This window comes from Anser brachyrhynchus, assembly GCF_964034855.1.
Source record: "Anser brachyrhynchus genome assembly, chromosome: 1".
Classification (NCBI taxonomy): Eukaryota; Metazoa; Chordata; class Aves; order Anseriformes; family Anatidae; genus Anser; species Anser brachyrhynchus.
The window spans coordinates 100,381,732-100,402,735 of NC_137694.1; the positions used below are offsets into that span (position 1 = coordinate 100,381,732).

At 43.0% G+C, this 21,004-nt stretch overlaps 1 protein-coding gene across 2 annotated transcripts in view; it reads right to left on the bottom strand.

Moving 5' to 3' along the window:
- GSK3B (glycogen synthase kinase 3 beta) overlaps positions 1–21,004 on the bottom strand; it is a 144,780-nt gene that overhangs the window by 62,533 nt on the left and 61,243 nt on the right. For both annotated transcript variants that reach the window (XM_080572330.1, XM_080572329.1), the window contains exon 3: positions 1,341–1,424. In XM_080572330.1, the coding sequence (XP_080428456.1) occupies positions 1,341–1,424 (84 nt within the window). The remainder of the gene's footprint in view (positions 1–1,340; positions 1,425–21,004) is intronic.

The following is a 21,004-nucleotide window of genomic DNA, read 5'->3' on the forward strand; positions in this document are numbered from 1 at the left end:
GATGAAGGCATGATTTCCCCCACCCAAAAAAGAGGTTGAAAAGAGACATATTTCTCCTCGATTCCTGCAAGCCGGTTCTGCAAGCTTTCTATGGACACAGGCACGGCACAGGGCCAGGCGTCCTCCAGGCGCTCTCAGAGAGGTAACAACAGGGCTCCTCCAATTCTCCCTCTGTGCGCTGCACAGGGCTGCAGCGACCTGCCACCGACGACTCATCTTGGAGGCATCAGCTCCTTTCCTAGCTCCTGGAGACAAGGGGCAATGGCCATGGAGTGGTTTGCCTCTCCCATTCTGTCAACCCACAACACTGTGGCAGCCGCAGTTAATGGCCTTCCTACTGCTATCAGCTCAGGTACACAGTCCTTTTTAGCGCTGCAGGTGTACTGACATCTGAAGGCAACTAAGGATACGATCTGCTTATAAAATGGTAAATTACAATATTCATACAAATTATTTTAATAATTTATATAAATATTTATAGCTATATACATATACAAAAGAGACCAGAGGTATTTCAGAAGGTCATCTAGCCTCACTCCCTACCTCTCAGTGTTAATAACCTAACTCCCACGTAAGCCAGACAGACTTTTTTTTTTTGTGGGGGGAGGGAGGGAGAGGAAAGGGGGATGACCTTAAGGGTAACCCTGCTTTATGAATGAGGTTGGACCAGATGCCAGCTTGATGCCCACTCCATCCTGAACTCTCCTGTAACTTCACATTAAAACAAAATCTTGTACTCCCTTTCAAAGAAAAAAAAAAAGGAACATTTTGAAAGAAAACACATGGCAGCACCTACTTCTTGAGATTTATTAAATCCTGCTATCTGCTCCTCCCTGTGGTGTATAAACATTCTGATAAATGTTGCAATCACGTGATCATACTTTTTTTTTCCCCCCTCTGATTTTGAAGCTTAGTTTCTATATGGTAGAGACACAAGGAAGGGGGACAGAGATATACAGAGACTGGGTTTGGGAAACATCACATAGTTGCTATAAATCTGGTGAGCTTAACGTTAAATCCTAGAAAACATATCTGTTCTTACAGAAAGGTAGTGCTAGAATGTGCGGATGAAGCCCTGCTGTGTTTAACTGAATTCAAGAAGAGGGAGAGTGTATCCAAATCTGTTTTGTTCTGCTACAATAACAACACTATTCCTCATGGACCACCACACTGCTACAAAGAAAGAGATCTGCTCCAAAACAACCTGTTTAGTACCACTAGTGTTTTCTCAGCGTTAGCACATCTACTATCTTCACACTCTTTCTTGTCTCTATAAATTGAAACAGCTCAGTTTGGCCCAGATTGTTACTAGGAGGCATTTTCCAGTTTTTTGTTCTTACCTTCTCACCACTGGAGTAGAAGAAATAACGCAATCGGACAATGTTACAATGATCCAGCTTTCTCATAATCTGGAGCTCTCGGTTCTGAAAAATAAAAAAGAGAAAACCAAACAATTAGGAAAACTCTTGTGCTGGTTTTGGCTAGCTGGTATGGTGCTGTGCTTTGGATTGAGGATGAGAATAAAGCTGATAACACACCCATGTTTTACTTTTCAACTCCTCGTGCTGCCCTGCCAGTGAGGGGCTGGGGGTGCACAAGGAGCTGGGATGGGGCAGAACCAGGACAGTTGACCCCAAATGGCCAAAGGGACATCCCATACCAGGTGGTGTCGTGCTCCTCAATAAACCCACGGGAGCTGGTCAGAGGGAGCTGCTGCAGCGTGGGGTCCGTCCGGGCATCAGTCAGTTGGTGGTGAGAAACTGCATCATGCATCACTTGCTTTGTGATTCTTTATTATTTTCCCTTCCTTTTCTGTCCCATTAAACTGTCTTTATAGCAGCCCACGAGTTTTACCTTTCTCCGGTGCTCTCCCCCATCCCAAACTGGGGGAGTGAGTGAATGGCTGTGTTGTGCTTATCTGCCTGCTGGGTTAAACCACAACTCTTCTCTCAAGAAGCTAGAGTACTGCCATTAATACCTTAAACTTCAGATGTAGAAGCTGACAAACTAAGGAGCCGAAGAACAACAGGAAGGTGGAAAGATGCAACAGCTTTCTTGTTGTAAGAATCACAGTTGATTAGTCTTCCAATTACTTTACCACTGAGAGTATCAACATCTTTGAGTCCATTTTCTCTCTAAAATACAGGCCCACAAATCCACTGCAAAACCCAGTAGTTACCTACTCACATTATCAAAGCTTCAGTGGCAAAAGCCAAGAAAACATTAACTTTGCATTTTTGTTTTCTGATCTTACAGTAATACAAGGTATCAGATAGAATAGTTAGAAGCCTTTCTCCTTGAATGCTGTAAAAATAATGTAAAAGCAAACATAATGTTTCCACCTACACACCTCTCCTCCACCCTGAAAAACAGGTTTGTGATGGAAGAGCACTTCCCTTACCATATTCTTTGCAGTATCAACAAAAAGACATGTAATTGAGAAGGGAACTCCATTCTCACTTTTGTTCAACCAAGGTTTAACTAGATGTGGGCAGAGAAAATAACACTATTTTCCCATTTTATATCAATCTGAAAAAAAACGTTAAAATCAGTTCATTACGTACATAATCAACTGGCAACTTTACTCCAATATCCACTGCAACTGAGCCCTAAACAAATCAGGGAGCCTCTAGCCTAACCAAAAAAATGAGTGAAACTTTGGACTGCAAGTATGAGTAAAAACAAGTAAAATCAACCCAGCTATGTTTGTTACACTTTATTCCACAGCTGTTGCTACTCCTTTCTCCTATCGCCACACTTGCACATCACTTCCTCAATGCCTATATAATCTTCAGTTTCAAAACCAGAAGGTATTCCGAATTTAATTTGGATCACAGGGTTGCTAATCGTGCATCCTAACTAGCTAGGATCAGTAATACACAGGTCTTAATAGCTTCATTAACGCTGACAACTTCAGGAATATTTGGGAAGAAAACTGTTTAGCCATGACACATTCGCATACTTTGATGCGCCAAAGTAACACCTACTTCGTGAGGTGCTGCTGTTGGAATACTGATGTCATGCTCTTTGTATCCGAGGGTCACATATAGTGCCTATCACTACTAGCGAAGCTTAGGGAGCTCTGCAAGAACCACAGAGAGCTTCTCCTGTGAACATAGCCACAAAGTCTGCTTTTAATTCCTCTAAGCCACGTCGCCTTAAAAAAGAGGTGTTAGATAGGCTGGAATATCATTAATCCTTTCATCCTGCCACCAGCCTACTGAAAAAAAATACTTCAGTATTATCCAGCTCTTTACAGACATGAGTGACATCTCACACAGCTCCCAGCTGGCAATTACCCAGCCAGTCGTTAAGGGGAGAGCAAGGCCCCAAGCTTGTCTGGCTTGTGAACTAAAGCCCAGGTCCGTTAGGTGCGCAGCAAGACTGACCTGTTCTGACCTGAAGGATGGGAAGAGAAAATAAGAAGAAATCAGGTAGAGATCTCAGCGGCTTTCACGTGCCTCCTGAAATCCCATGGGGTGGATTTGCAAAAGAGGAATACAGGCTTCATCACGTAACCTCACCAACATACCTTACATCTATAATAGAGTTCTTCTGGTAGGAACAGGAGCTCAAAACTTCTCCGCTTACTCATTCTTTATTAGATATTACCAAGAAGAAATCAACTTGGAGAGTCGTGGTTGGCGTTCCTGTGACGCATGGTATCACTCACACTTCTGACACAAAGACCTTAGCTTCGCTTCTCATCCGAACCGCACACACCACCGCTCAGGCAGTGGTATCACCCTGGAACCTTAAAACCTAGGGCAGATTTTAGCTAGTGAGATGAAGCAGGGGTGGATCTAGATCCTATCAGTCATGGAAACACCTCTGGTGACAAGAGACTAATTTCTCCAATCGGATTTTACAGTGCTTGACTGTTCCTGCAGGACTGAGCCTAACCCTGGGAGTTCCCACACCTCCACTCAATTCCAGCAGCAACTCATGGCATGACATAAGACAAACGATTTATTTCTCCCTATCTCACAGTGAGGTGGTAATAATACCTTCTATCTCAGGGAATTACTGGAGGAAACATGAATGTACTAAGCACGTAGGTGTAAATAATATTTTAGCAATCCCTCTACTAGCTTCTTAAAATACACGTATACACTTGAAGTCAAGTTATGGCTTCATGTTCTTAAGATAGAACGTATATGCTGATTGGATCTGCTGGAAAGAATCAGGAGGAGTTATTTTAACGAGAGGCTGAAGTTATATTTACACTCTGGTATCTCATCCTAGCAGAAGTACAATCTGTGCCCACTTTGATGCCTTCCACTCGGATCCATCTCCTTGGGCTCCTACCCAGTCCATCTGCGGCAGACTGACGAGCAGTGCTTCAGCCGGTGCTAATATCAGGGGTAGCTCATAAACCAGTTACACAGTGACCTAGATCTTACATCCCAGAACTAGACAGAATGAAACAACTGTCATCTTAGCCAAACAGTCACCTCAGCCACGTCAAAACCAAGCTGACTTTTAATCATCACTCATGATGGAGTTACAACTGGAAGTAACGTCAGTGGTCACAAAAGCTCGATTGGATGTGGCAGGGAGAAGAGACACTGATGTTTGTGTCACAGACTGATGCTTTTAAGAACTATTTTTCTCCAATTAACGCTTCAAGAACTCTCACATTACTACACATTACTTCACTGTGTACCTCTTAAGTAAGTACTAGCGATTTCACATCATAAAGCGTGCCATTAATTACCAGTGCACAAATACACCGAGGAAAAAATCAGATTATAAGCAGGGAACCCTCAGCGAAGAGAACAGTGACAGATGTCCTACACTGAGTACAAGAGAGAAATGGCACGTCTAAATATAATGCAGACTAAAACCATTTCAAAACACACTGAAGAGAAAGGCTGACAGTGCACGATCAAAATGCAGGGTGGATGAAAACATCAAGCTCGTGCTTGTCCTTAACTCCTCATCTTTGTCTTCCAAGAGCGACATAGGTGAAAAGTCAGGCTCAAAGAGGAAGTAATTCTTCCTCCCCCTTTTCCCAACACTACTCACACAGAAAAAAGGTTTCGTTTTCATACCAATTGTGAATTTCAGGCTGGGAGGCACTGACGGCAACATCACCCTTCAGCACCAGCCTCGCCACAAGAGACGATCCATCAGACTCCCGCTTATCCGAAACACAGCTCCTGCAGCGTGGCTTCCTTTGAGAAGAAGCAAAACTAACAGCACCGCGAACAGATCACTCAGCGGGTTTCTGCTGGGGTTGGATTTCTTTATCTAAAATACATGGCTTTATTCAGAATGCACAGGGCTGCTGATGTGCAGATCCAGAAGACTGCTTTACAACCTGTGCACTTCAGCCTTTCACTAGCTACTGAAGCAAACCTAATGTGACAAAAACCTGTTCATCTCTTCTGTAGACTTACCTAGCCCTTACTGTGTGTTATATTCATTGTATCAAATTATATATTCATTAAATTGAATTATATATTCATTATATTAGATACTCATTATATTGAATAAGTCTGGTTGCTCAAAGTTAAAGATTTGGTTAAAGATTGCCAAGATATCATCAGATTTATAACTTCAAACAATAGCCAGTAAAGCTGATGCATGAAGACTCATGCCTCCTCTCCAAGGTTACACCCCAGTTCCTCATAATTTGCTAATGCTGCAGTTGATGTAAAACCACCAAATCGAGATTATTTCTGCCTCACTACCTTAATCTGCTATAATGGACTAGGATAACCATCTTCCCCACATGCACTTCATTCTGTCCCCATCCAGAGATTTCTAGGGCTATGTCAGTTTGTATTTATCACCCCCCTAATCTGGATTTGTTTTTTTAAATAATACCACAAAATGACTGAATCTTCAGAGGTGACAATGTGTTATGGATTTGCAGCTTCCTGAACTGGACCACAGCAAATGAAGGTGAAAAGTTTTGTAGAGCCTCTGTCAACATGACACGATCAATATATACCCAACGACATGTAGAAATATCATCTGGGCCCAGTTCAGAGAAGAATTCCTCAGAGCTTCCTTAGCTAAAGGGCATGCATTATTTTTCTCCCTTTTTTTTTTTTTTTTTTTCCTTTTCAAAGTAACTGTTTGAAGTCTCAGCAAGGTTCTTTGAGGAAGATGCTCAAAGCAGATGAAATGGGGAAAACTATAAACTTGAATTTTTGCCTTGTGTCACACCAAGGATATGACCTGGTTCTTGTGACCGCTTAAGACTGCATACCTCTCGCCCTCTTGAGAGAAGATGGAAAGGCTTTCATTTTTCAGGTATAAAATACTAACCCATTTCAACAAACAACTTCAACAACATCCTTCTTGCTTAAAATAAGACCAGCAACTAAAACTAATTCTCATTTTTGCACTTTTTGAACTAGTTTTTGTTTTTTTGGGGGCAATGCCTTTGAATATTCAAGCTCAATATGCCTCATCTTTCTCTTAGGCTGTTGGAAACATAAAATGGAGGGCAACTGTCACATGAAGTCTGGCATTACACACAGAGAGAAGCAGCACAGGTAGATCCAGATTTCTCAGCATACATAACCTTCCTCTTATGTCTTTCACATTAGCAGCTTTGTCATTTCTTCTGCTTCCTCCATGATTTTCTCCATTCTCCCATGCTTCTTGTTCTTCTGTAAAGGTTTTTGAAGTGATGCGCTGGAGCAGGGGGGTCATGAGCAAAACAGAGGAAGGAACTAGTTTCCAGCAGGAGGCATGAAGGCAATGATGAAGCCTCGAGGCTTTTTTTCTTCTTCTTTTTCCCCTGCCTTTTTTCCTGTTCCACTTGAACAGCCTGAATGGCTAGTCACCTCCACTCATGTTCACCTGCTGCACTGCTGAACCTGCCTAGAGAACAGGATCAGGCTGAGACCCTGAGAGATGTAAAGCATTTTCACAGAGCTGAAAGAAGCCCCACTACCCTGTCCATCTCCCCCAAAAGGGAAAAGGCTGGACTCCAAGCACAGAGGCGTCCCAACGTGATCCTAGTCAGCCACGCTCGATGCCTGGCAGATACTACTGCACAACATTTAAGCCATACCTCCTAGGCTCAGCTTCCTAAGACATCCCAAGACAAAACACCCACAGGGGAAGCTGTCGTGCTTCACAGAAGCCTCCTGTGGTACAGAGGTAGTACCACAGAGGTTACCAAGAGGAAGTTGGATCATCAAGATCAGCATGTTTTCACTAATATCCTTAGTAAATCTCCAATCATACTACGTCTGGTGCACCATAAGCTTGTCTGGACTGACTGCAAATTAAAAGGTACACCTCTTCTTCTCTAAAAATTCCTGACGCTGCCTGGGCCATTCCTCAAACATGCACTTCAAACACTGCCAGTCACAAGGCCCCTTTTAACACTGTCTTTCTGTTACCAAAATAGTGACAGAAATTATTCTGGGGCTCACAAAATTATCTTCCTTCTACAGACAGATGATGGAATCTGCCCATGCCAGCCATCAGTAGCTAGACACCCACAAAAAGTCCATTTTGTGGTCAAGCAATTTCAAGCAGTGAGAAACGCCAGCAGGGATCACAGTTTTCCTCTCTTACATTTGAATCACGGATTAAGACAATTCCCCAGCCTTCCTCTTCCTGCTGGTCACAGCATATTTCCAGCGTGGGCAGACCTATGTTCAAAAGAAACCCTTTTGCCACAACCACCATCCCCCGTTAGTGCTGGTCCACTGGTGATTGTGAAAGGCTTGCAGCCCAGCAGCCCTAACGCATGGGCTGGAAAGTCCAGGTGCCACGTCCTGCTCCAACCTCTACCAATGAATAACACAAGCACATGCAGTTAGAGAATTAGTGTTTGTTAAAACACTGTGAATTTTATCATCCAGAAAGGCCTAGAGACAAAGATATCTCACTCATTAGTGTACTGTTAGCGTTCAAGGCCTCCCTAAGGAAAAAAATAGAAATCAGTGATAGCAACCAGCAGTTTATAGCATAAATATAAACTTGCTGCTTTAAACACCACCACCACCCCATGCAGACACACTCCTTCCTTGTATCTCTTCCTGCCTCCATTCACAGGAATCCCAACCCTTCCCACAAGGGAAAACCCAAACACTAAGCACCTGTGCAACGTGAGAATAATGAATTCAATTCATCTGCAAGCGTGATGAACGGATGAACGAGGGGGTCCAAGACAGAGAGTGCTTGTGCACGTCCTTCTGTGTTACTACCCAACTGCAAGCAACGCAAGCTTCCTTTCCCTACCGAATTCCACAACGCTGCCAAACTTTCCACTGTTTGTCCTCATGTAAAAATCTAGTAATTAAGATCCCGAAGCAACAAAAGACAGAGAGACACAGCGGGGCTGCGGAGCAAAACGTTTCTGAAATGCTGGCCTGAGAGCTGTTAGTGCAGAACACCCAGGAAGAGTCAGAGGCACAAAACGCGCGTGTCAGCTCTATTCTAGCCAAAAATTACTACCGAGCGCAGCGACCTTCAGCCCTGGCATGGGCATAGAGCAGGGCAAAAAGCGGTGGCTGGAGCGAGGCGAGAGGCGTGCTCTGCCGCAGGAGGTCGGCGTGCACAGAGTGGCCGGGGCTCCGCACGTGGACGCGGGGCGGGCAGCAAGCTGCTGACGTGCACGCCCAGGATTTACTGCAGCCTGATGGAAACTGAAGAAGCAAAAAGCAGCACGGGTACCTCAAATACGGGCTAGATTTCATCGACCTGCCAAAAGCGAGGCGGATTACACCACCACCACGTGGTAATGAGGGAGCTGCCAGAAAGCATGCTGGATGAAAAGCTGAGACACTAACACGCACCTCGCTTCCACCCTGCCTGATATCTTCACTGCATTACTGCCCCTCAAAAAACTCAGGCATTGCATCCCTTCTTGCAAAGGGTCAGCCTGCCTATTGCCCATCTTCTGTATCTAGTTGGAAGTGGGAAGTGCCATTTCATGTCATCTCCAGCCTGCCCTTGCCAGCACAAGACAGTCCCTAGATGGAGAGCTTGGCTATTGCACTTTTTCCTGCAACTGGAAACAGAAAAGGCTTATTTTTGTTCTTCAGAGAGCACACAACAGGCCTCAGTCCCTTGGGAGAACAGAAGAAAAATTCTGACTCTTCCTTCATTTCCTGCCCGCATCTCAGCGGTTAATTGAAGGGCAGAAGCCAAATTCTTCGTTAGCTCATTGCGGCCCCCTCTGAATGGAAGCGGAGTTTGAGAGCCTCTCAGAGGCTTAATACCATTTCTAAATTCCTGCCAGCTCAGGAAGCTCGAGACCAAACTTGGAACAGAAACTGATTTACAGCCCCATGTCCCTTTTAGACCACAACCTGAAATTCAATTAATCATTTTCAAGTGGTTGTTTCAAATCCTGTGACCTGATGAACGGCTTAGTTCTAAATTTCAATCCTACAGAATCTATTGTGCCCTGCCAGGGGTGATGCAGCAGGAATTACAGTGTACCCCCGACAAAAGTTGGGAAAATAGAACTAGCTCTGAAATTCAGAGACCTGGTTCAAGCCCATTATAACACTGAAATAAGAAAGTGCAGGAAGGAGAATAATTGAAAGAGAACGTACTTTCTAAAAGGCAGCCCTATGCTTTCAGAGATAATAGCCATTCTTTTTCAGAGATAGCACAGAGCATCTCTTGTTGAAAAACTGACAGTAAAAATCATCTTAGTTTCACAGAAACAGTACATGGATTTTTCTCATATTTTGATTTTTAACTCTTCAACTAGTAGGAGAAACAAAACTTAAGTATGCCTATAACATCAGTCCTCAGGGAGTCTGCAACATCCATGGCAAGTTACACCTGCAATCAGAACCGGAACAGGTTGCAATTAATCTATTAATCAAATAAGTTTCAATCTCCCACGGGCATAAGACATTTGCTGAGTTGCTAATCACTATGCTATTAAACATTAATGAAATGTTTTATTACTCTTGGCCTTCTCTTACATATGATGCAGCAGATGTTTCATGCAAACAGATTTCAAAGGACTTGCAAAACAAAAAAATTCTCATGGTCGTTATTTTTATTTTTTTAGGGAACAGGTAAGTGCTGCCTCCAATGTTTACTTGTGCTTTGTCTCAGACTATTTCTACATGGCAGAAGATGTCTGGCATTAGAAGTGCTTAGGGATTTTAAACTTCAACCCACATGAAAATTTCTGACTCCCTAAGAACGTGGAGGAAGCATCCAAATATAAGGACAGAAGAAAGGGAAGCAAGGGGTGACGACCAGCTGAGAGCAAAGAGGGAGTTTAACTGGTGAGTGGAATTAGCTGCCTTCAGATGATTATTTGCCAAGCAGAATTAAATCTTTCAGAAGTGCAAGTCGTAATAATGAGCTCCCAGATGACCGAGCATTGGAAAGGTTAACCATTCGCCGCTAAACTCAAAGGGAGACTGGGCAGCTCCTCCTCCGGGGGGAAACCAGGTCACTGCTCCAGCAGTGAAGCTAAAACAGGGACTTACAGCCCGTGCCTCACACACATATACAAAACAACTCTTCTCCCAAACTCCTGGAGGGCTCCCCAGCCCCTTGTTTGGTAAATTTGTCATCAGCAAATATCGGCACTTGTTAGTTACTGCTATATTTTAAACCTCCACCCGTGAGTATCAGGTCTGAGATAAGCATGCCTAAGATAACACATACCCTACCAAATTTTGGATGGCAGCAACATATGTATAAGAACGTTTCAAAACCAGTTCTTCATAGTTTTATATACAAAAGCAAATACGTATTTGAGGAAGCTTGAATTTTCATCCTAAACGGCAGCAGTACATTCCTCCTGTAGCTGTGAAACAATTTCATGGGTTGACCTTTTGCTAGATGCAAGAAATCTATCACATAAAAGAGAAAGCCAACTATGTCAAAGTACAAATCCACTACAAGCTCCTAGACAAGTTAGCCTTCACGTTTGGTAAAAATGGGTTATCAGATTTCTGGCTTTGGAATTTCTTCCTCAGTCAGCACTAGCGCCCTTCCAGCTGTCGCGTTTCTCAAGAAATCATTTCCTTAGGTGAAAGGGCATCGCAGCACCGAAATACAAATATTAGGAAATCTTTGCATTCGCTTCTAGTCTAAATTCCTCCCAAAAGAAGCAGTATAGAGAAGAGGAATAGTTTTTGGTAACTACTTGCATAGCAAAGTATGCTTTTTATAAGAAGCACAAAGCCGCAGCGCCACAGCTAGATTCACCACTCAGCACATTAGAAAACAGTAAGAACCCCCAACAGGAAGAAAGGAGCAGGTAAAAATGGTTTGACCCATCGCTCTGAATGTGGAGCAGCACACTTTCTACACCATCACCTTATGGGAACCCAAATTAAAAATCCCCCAAGGGCCAGGTCCACAGAGCTGGAGCAACAAACGCAGGAAGTCTATCGGCTCGGTTGCTCCCTTTCCTCCTGAGCGTGAGGAGGCAACTCTGAATTTAAGCCTGCCCCGGGGCGAGTGTCACAAGCCATGTCTGAGCAGCATGTTGCAACGGCCGGGCAGCCTACAGGCCCTGATTCACGGCCGGCAGCCGCTCAGGCTCCCCACGCCAGCCGCCCACCTCGCCCAGGTCCCTGCCCTGCGGCCAGGCCGGGGAGCGCGCGGCGCGTCAGACGCCGCCTGACTCACCAGCTCCAAGCTTCCTGCCTGGCGAGCTGAGCTCGGCGCACACACACCGGGCTGCAAGCTGTGGCAGGGCAGGAGACGGGCCCCAGGCCGCAGGGCCGGCAGTGCCACAGCCATCCCACCTGCTGGGCCTCCCTCTCCAGCTCTTTCAGGCCTCCGCTGGCTGACATCGCTGTTAAGGTGCCTGGGCACGACCACAGAGTTGGTACCAGAGCAGCAAGTTTTCAAGAAAGGAACAGCAAAAAGCTGAAGTCACAGCTGGGAATTAGGCAGTAGTGATGCTACCACTGTAGGAGAGAGGAGCAGCATCAGCAGCGTCCTGGACCCCCATCTTGCTTCTAAAATGAACAGAGAATTTGCACGAAACCCGGTAGCAAATACAGGTGAACTGGTGAATCCAAGGGACTAAGGAAACAAAGACAACATGGGCACCACATCACACCATCTCAACAGCAGCTATCATCAGATGCTTCCGAGGAAGACTCAAAGAAGTAGTTCCCAGTCACCTGGGACCTGAAAACCTGAAGATACACAAGTTTAACTTCCCGTACTAAGCCCGTTAGCTATTTTCAAAAATGTATTTGTGAAACACGGAGCCTCAAAAACATTGTGACATTGTGTAATGGTCAGTCACATCAATCACGTAGGGAAGTGTTTCCTAAACCACCTGCCACCTTTTCAATGGACAATGCATCCTCTTGTGTTTATCCTACAACATAAGAGGAGATTCTCATGAGGTAACTTCACTAAAAAATCCACTGTTATCAGTAGTGCAAGTTACAAAACCCTACACTGACCTTGCCGTACACTTCCCACTGTAAGATCTCATTTTCCATTGTTCAGGAGACAATCATTCATGTTTTCTGTTTCTCATGTCAACTTTCTTCTCAGGCAAATTAGAAGCATGTTCTACCTTTACAGTCCCTATTAGTAACAGTTCTTCCAAAGACTTAAGAGACGGCTTTCTCCTTCGAAATTTGTGTCATGGAAATGCCTCTTCCCACCTCTGTGAATGTTACTTTTAACCAATTTATTAGAAGGCTACAAAATACTGCTAAGAGAGAGTCTAGCAGTTCCTACTTTGCCAAATGCTGATGGCCAAACCCATGTCACGCTCTCGATAACCCAAAAACTACACAGGCAAGACAGAAGTTGTTAACACTGCTCCCAGCTTTTGATATTGTATTGCATAACCTCATACCAACCCTTACACATACACATGATCTAGCCTCCGCTAGATGACTACCTGCAGGTCTCCCACGTAGAAACGACATGCTGCGGGGATGAACTGGTGCTGGGTAATGAGAGAAGGCTCATCTTTCAGACCCTTGCCTCACTAGTTACAAAAGGGAAAAGCTGTGCAATGAGTAAGTCAGTGAACTGCAGAAACAGCAAGAATGGTCTTCTCTCAGTCTTGGCACTTCATAAAGCCGCATTGTGAAAAATGCACTTGAATCTACCTGTAGCATACAGAACAATCCACACAAATGTGTATTTCCAGGAAGCCGCAGCATGTGTTTTACTCTGCCCAGCTCCATATTCTGAAGCACTGAACGATCAAATACACGTGAGAGATCGATAGGAGCACAGATGTTTATGCCTACCCCAAAAGCCAAAACCGTCCTGCATCCATTACACAGACAAAAAAAAACTTCTGTTGTCTGCATTTTAGATATCGCATCAGGAAACTGAACATGCGACAACCAAGCCAGACAGAGCACCTGTCCTGGCCCGAGATCTTGCAAACACCACGGGTAACCATATTAGATTGGCTTGTCTAGGCAAGGCAAATGTCCCCACCATGCTACAAATTTCTCACCAGCTGCCCTGCTCGTTTTCCTTAACCATGAACTTTTTATTTGCTCAAAATTCACAGTATGCACAGTCAGGTAGAAAACACGCAGTTTTGAGTAAGTGGAAAAACCCATTAAGTATTTCTGCTCTGTATTCAAAAAGCTAGATATACTCAGAGGTACGAAGAGCATGGAGCTTGGTGACATCCAGCTGCAAAACAAGATATACCCATTGGTTCTCTCAGACTAAGTTTCTGAAGCAGAACCCTGAAAAAACTACCAAGCATCTCCTGAACACTTGATAGCTTCCAATGAAACCAAAAGTCTTTTAAGGACTGTTATATACCAGCTGCAAGATCACAACGCTCCAACAAGGGAGGGAATCCAACAGTGATTCACTCTACAGGGAAGTCCTTCCTGTCTTAGCAATGCTATGGTATACCTAAGCATGACAAAACTCATTCAAAAAGAGGATGACTGGAAAGGGTAAACACAAAATTCTTAAGCTACCAGCTACTGCTACGAGAAGCACTCAAGATAATCAAAAAATAGAGATGTTTAGTTCCAAATATAATAGTGCATCTTCATGCTAAAGCTTTATTCTTCAAGACAAACTCTCTGCTTGACACATTACCCTTCAGTACCAGGGCAGTAAAGAGATGAAGAGCAGCATCTCTGTTTATCTCCTTGCATCATCTTTTTTCTTTTTTTTTTCTGAGAAACAGTACATTAGAACAACCACAGCATTAACATCTAGATTAGTAACAGCAAAATTCACTCTGGACCTGTTGAAGCGGGTCCAGAGGAGGGCCACGAGGATGATCAGAGGGCTGGAGCACCTTTCTTATGAAGACAGGGTAAGAGAGAGCTGAGGATGTTCAGCCTGAAGAGGAGAAGTGTCCAAGGAGACCTCATTGCAGCCTTTCAATACTTAAAGGGGGCTTATAAAAAAGATGGGGACCAACTTTTTACTTGGGCAGATAATGATAGATAAGGGGGAATGGTTTTAAACTAAAAAAGGGGAGATTTAGATTGGATGTTAGGAAGAATTCTTTACTGTGAGGGTAGTGAGGCACTGGAAGAGGATGCCCAGAAAAATTACAGAATTGGCCTCCGAAAAATAACTACAATCCAACGTAAACATAACTTGTTTCAAAGTCTCTGTAAGATTTTGTTTTATTTTATTTCATGGACTATTTATAATGGTGTGTTAGAAGCAAGGAAGTAAGATATGAAACCTCTTTGCCCTGTAAGCAGTAATTTAATACATTTTTAAGAAATTGAAGATATCTTCTACTTTACAATGCCTTATGTCATAGGAGCTGCAGGTGCTAAAAGTTGGTGCTCAAGCATGAGCATGCTATAGAAGAGTCTCTTGGTTATCAGAAGCGAAGAGACCAAAGATCAAATGCCATCAACTTCACCTGCCTAGAGGTTGCCTCTAGATCGACAGTCATGGGAACAAGGTTTGCAATATTGTTCTTCATAGCCAGAGCAGAGACAGCCTTTAGCAGCAGCTCTCAGGATAGCCCCTTCTGATAGTAGCATTCAGCAGCAACATGTTCACTGCAGATGCAAAGAAATACTATCAGCTGCCTCACTGAAGCAGGATTGTGCCTAAAGTTCATTTCCTCACCCCATCCCTGCACACTGAACTTTTCCACTTTTTTTTTAAACCAAGCTTCAGGCAAAATAGGGCCCTGAGACTCTTCTGCACTCAAAACCCCTTCAGCACAAAAGATCGAAGAGGTGCTTCGCTCTGAAGACGTGGCACTACCTGCTTATGTAGGCAAGACAGCGCTGCTCCCAACACACTAGTGTTTACAGTGCACAAGGTCTGATAAGGGCATAGCCACCATATTGTGCGTTATGATTGTTTGGGACAATCTAATTCAAATAAACCTTAAAGGTAGGTTAAGCTTCCAACGGTTTAGGTGGACAACTGAATTCAGAGAGGTCTCACTTGAACTTAATTCCCCGTGAAAGCACATAATCTACTCACAAAGTCACCTACGGATTCATTACCTATACAAAGATCCATGTAGACGAGCCAGTAGGACAGGATGCCACAGCTCAGTGCTCCACCAGGAAGGGACTTTCTACACTGCCTGCACACAGCACAGTGCATGTGTGCTAGGTACGGGATGTTCTCACCAGCAAGGCGGACCCTTTCCCAGAGATACTCATCAGGTGAACCCAAAACAAGAGTCCTTGCACTGCTTATCCTTCCTGTTAATTGATGGCCTTCATGCTGCCACAAAAATTGCTCAACGAGTACACAGAGCCTGTTATGCCTCCAACACTCCAGGCAACCCTCAGCTTGCCCTAGTTTTCCTGCATTTCATACTACTTTCTTGTCCTACTAGAGCTGTTAGCCCTACGTGAAAGCAGATAACCTTTATGCCTGTTATGCACTGTTACAGATGCAGAGTCATTGCCTATGAGGAAATCAATCATATTATCTGCAAACCACGTCCTTTTCTGCCCTTTCCCAAGTTATGTTGACTTTTCAGAAAAAAAGAAAAAAGCATGCATTGTACCAAGTCCTTGACTATTTGCTCTGGCTCTTCAAACGCTCACTCCAATCACCTACTGTGGTTTCTAGCACTCTGGGGAAAGAGCATTTTTATTTCCTACGCTCTCATGCTGTTGCTTTTTGCAGGTACCTAAATGACAAGTGAGGAGTGTTAATAACCCTAGTGTAATCAAGGAAGCCCCTAGGTCTCACAGAAATGTAATTCTAGTACAGTTTACTGTGATGTTGCACTAACACAAGAATCTAACCTAAAAATAATAAAGCGCACACACACACATATATATATAAAGTTTGTAGGTTAAAAATATATAATGTCATTGCCTTAACTACAAATTATCAGCTCTTACCACCTTATAATTTTATAACTCAGAATTGCTCACTATTAAAAAAGTATGTCCAACAGGGCACCACAAAGGAAAACAGTAAGTATTTGTCCTTAGGAATTCTTCAGAAATTGGTGCTCACCCCAGATTCCCTGCTCTACATCCTGTTGCTCCCGGTCAGACTCAATCTGAAATATGCTCACACAGTTGCTCAAGGTCAGAAAGGAAAAACAAGTACATCTATGTACAACACTGAACTCAATCTTCCTACCATTACCTAGCCCATGCACTAGGTTTTGGAGCAGCAAACTTTACTGTGCCAGTTTCCACATTTCCACGCTTGGTTCTTACTAATTGCCCTTCTAAAAGAAGTCAGCAACACATCTTTTTAAAGCTTCCCTATTACTCACCAGAAACACCAAACTTCCCCACTAAGGTGCCTTACTGGGTTCACACAAGCAACATGAATGTCCACTATGAATTTCAACTTTTAAAAAAATACAGTTGGGATGGGAGGAGAGGGAAGAAAAAAAATTCCTCTGTACACTTGCAAAGGGAGCAACACGACTGGCAAACAGCGTGGCTTGGAGCTCAGGAAGCAGCCTGCCCCACCAAAGCCTCCAGATAAATAGCTAAGTTGCACTGTCCCATTTCAGGGACTAAGTAGCCTGCAACAAATGATTTCATTTACAATCAATCAACATGCTTGCATTGCTACAGCCATCTAGTATAAATGAGATGCCTGTTTTCAAGTCCAAAAAACTTGGTACAACCTTTATGACTCATTTTTCTGGTGACATTACACTCAAATGAATGCACAAGGGCCAGCGAGCTCAGTCTGATAAACAGATCCTCAGACGTATCTTCAAATGAGTAACACAGAAGCAGACAGATCCTAAAAAGACATCAAGTCAGATATTCTGTCCTCCTTCTCATTTGGCAAAATTTAGAGGGGAAAAAAAAAGGGAAGTACAATCTAGCTCTCTGACATCAGAGTGCTTCTCGAATTAAAAAAATCAAAATTAGATCCAGCTGTTCTTTTACATATGCATTGTTAAGCTTCAATGACTCAGACAGGCTGTTTGTATTTTGACTGTTTAGCTGAGTACTCAGCACTCTAATCACCAGGCCTGGGCTTTCAAAGGAACATCACAAACCAAGAGGTGGAATGAACACCTTTGTTGGGTCTGTAACAATTAGGTTGGGCTTCAAATTTTAGAAGAACTATGGAATATAGATGTATATAGTCCAGGTATTTGCATCATGACACATGTAGGAGCCTTGATTACTCACCCCAGTTCACTCTTCCAGGCACCACAAACAAAAACCCACCCTGAAGAAAGGAGACTGCATTCTACTTAGTTAAGAGTTTGTAACATGTATTTAAAAATATGATACACCACACCTTGAATCTCACTCCAAAGAAGAAGAACTGGATTTTGAGTGGGTATCTTCCTTTCACCTGCCCAAAAAACAGTAGAATTCACGATGACCTCTTTACTGGCATCACTCCTTATATTTTAAAACAAGTATCAATGCAACACAAAAGCATCAATAAATAGGATTTTCCTTAGTGGAGTAAGTTTCTCATTATCTTTCCATGAGTACTTCTTATTTTGGGTTATTACATGATCCTATCTTACAAAGTCCTTCAAATAAAATTCAGATCCAGCTTAACTTGCTGCAGTAGATCATACAGAAGTCAAGGCCGTCCAACAAAACCTCATTGTCTTCACCATCCTTAAATTTAGCCTTGGACTTGCCAAACTTCACTGCATAATGCAGACAGAAAACATGCGGGAATGACCTCAGGAGGACACAAAACCAAGACGAGGTTTTCTCAAAAAAGCGCTACGTAAAATAGCAGAAAAGTGATTCCTTGTATCATGCAGCCTAAAAATAAGCCTGTTTGTCACTCACATCTCATCTTCTCAGTTGTACCCAGGAACAGGAAGCATCCAAGTCACAGGAAAAACTGGCAGGGTTGCTAATTCCAGAATATGCCCTACAGAGTCTGAAGCGCCTCTGTCTCTGCATTACAGAGGCCTGACAAAACATTTTAAATAGTTTCCTTTCATTATTTTCTCATGTCTTGGTGCTAACTTTTCAGAGCAGCAGTGGGCACTGCCTATTGCCTTTAGTAGCAAAGGAAACGCTCACCAGTTAGTTACATGGCTCCTAAAGCTTTGCAAGCTTCCTAGGAGGAGCATGTCGGTTTGCTCTAAAATGTCAGATCTATGCAAGAAAACGAAGTGGCAATCAAAAATTATTCTGATTTCCATGTTTCCTGAAACCCTCCTCATTTTGTTTGCTTTATTTGAGCTATCCCTCTTCAAGGAGGGACCTAGGGATAAAAGGCAGCTCATTTACAAGGTTTTAAATAAAGCTGAATGGACTGAGCTAGCAGACAGTGCTGGGCGGTACAGCTCAGTGGCCTGGGAGCTCCATGCACAAAAGACCTGTCCCATCTCCTTACTTTAGGAAACCTCCACTGAGCAGCCCACGGGTCTCTTCTGTCCTTCCTGTCTCTCACACTTCATCAGAATACTGGAAAAAATAAAAGTACTGAGTTCTAGTAGCGTAGTATTTTAAAGGTAAAAATCTGTGTTCACTAGCAAAAAAACGAAGACAAATCATTTGACAACATACTCCAAGCACACCTTAAGAAGGGCACATTGCACCAAAGATAATTTAACCAAATGAGAATGAAAGTCAGCAAGTGAGAGCCACAGGTACGTAACACTGTTGGACGTGAAAAGCGTTTAAGCTAAATCTTCTGCGACCAGGCAATCTCATGCTGTGTGACTTCTATAAGAGAATACACAATGGTACAATAGAAAGCCTTGAAGTAACTGCATGCACCAAACATCTAAGCGGTCTCAAAAGCACCATTTTGATCTCAACAAGGATCAGCTAATCCTCTATTTATATCCTACAAAATACTTTTCTTCTCAACTGGGAGACAGGTGTAGAAGGTTCCCACTGGGACACCATTTCCACCCCACGCCTGTTTCAATACCCGAGCTCTGCACAACAGCAGCGTTATCCAGCTCTCAGGAGCATTACGCATGCCTACACTCCGCCTTGTTGTCTTAGCTAGAACGGCAAGATGGAAAAAAAATAGCTTAGAATTTAGATGAAACCACAAGCAGCAGTGAATCACTGAACTTCAAAAGGAGAGATGCATAGTATTCATGGTGGTAGTCCTGAAAGGCTATCACAGATCTTTTCCATAAATACACGGAAGAGACATAAGTATTTTACAACCGCTTTTGAACACCATTCCGGCACCCAAAAACCAGGGAATTTTAAAGTTCCCTTTCACCTTGGCTACCTACGAACACGTGCCCTGAACAAAGCTCCCTGCTGGCAGAAGGTGTGACTCAGAAGAACACACCTTCAGGAGTTACAAATAAGAATGAAAAACAGCTTATGCCTACTGCGTGCGGGGCTTTCTTTTTTCCATACCATTCCTTCTCAGGCACTTAAGTGGCATGGTTGGAAAGGACAAAAAAAAAAGTGTCTTGCAGAATGGAATTTAAAGTGACCAAGATCAGGCATTTTGAAGCATCTTTAACTGCAGTCACATAGCTACGGTATGCTGTCAGTACGTGGCAGAGTTACAGCTATTTCCGAGCTTGAAACTACACGTTTCCATACCTTAATACGTTTGGAATTCTTTTAAACTTTAATCTCCGCTCTTGGTCTCATGATTTCAGTATAGCATCCTGACCATGGTATTTTTCGTCTTTTTTTAACCTCTCTGTCTCAAGGCAGTCTCCAGCTTAATTTAAGAATATATATATATATATACACACGTGTGTGTGTGTATAATATATAATGTATTTTATATATATAGAATACACACACATATATATGTATACATGCATATATACACATACATATCATATTATACATACACTTACAATATAATTTTATGGAATATATATTTCATGGAATATATACACATATATGTATATTTCATGAACAACAGATGTATAAACCCACTTTTTGTTAGACATGAGAGACAATAAAAAAACCACAATCATAACTACAGCAGCTACATAAAGTATCTGGGCCATGAGGTAAAAGACTTTATAAAAAGCTAATATATCTTAATGACCTTTTTTTCAGTCAGCATATACACAAAGGACAGATAGGTTTACATTTGATCTCAAGATACGGATTAGGTGTGGAAGAGAGGGTAGAAAGTTGACCTCAAATGGCTATCTTGTTTTAAATCATGTGTTTGGCCCCAGCCTAGGGTGTGACACAGGAAAAATTGTGGAAATATAAAAGCTCAAAATCCAAAATAAATGCAGCATACGAACTGCAGTGTATCTATAGAGATGCTTCATGCTAGCATCCATGAAGTGGGGGAAAAAAAACAACCACCACCTAACCTTTGAGGATTGACTCCTCCCTTCCCAAAGAACACATTCTCATGGCAGGTATTTCTCTCCTTGTATCGGTTTCCACCTGAATACACATTTCTACAAGCACACACAACCACGTCTACAGATGAAGAACACTTCCTCTTCTTCCGCCAGGGAAACTGCAGCTGGCTGATGCTGCATTCCCAAAGCAGCAATTTTCAGTCCAACAGACCGGCTAAGAAAGAAAACTGAAATCAGTGCCCTTCATACAAACTCCAATTCATCTCCATGTGCCAAACTCAACATCTATCTTGCCTTAACACCTACTACGCATCCAATTCGTCAGATTAGAAAACATCTGTAGAAACAGTCCTAACACAACTACAAATA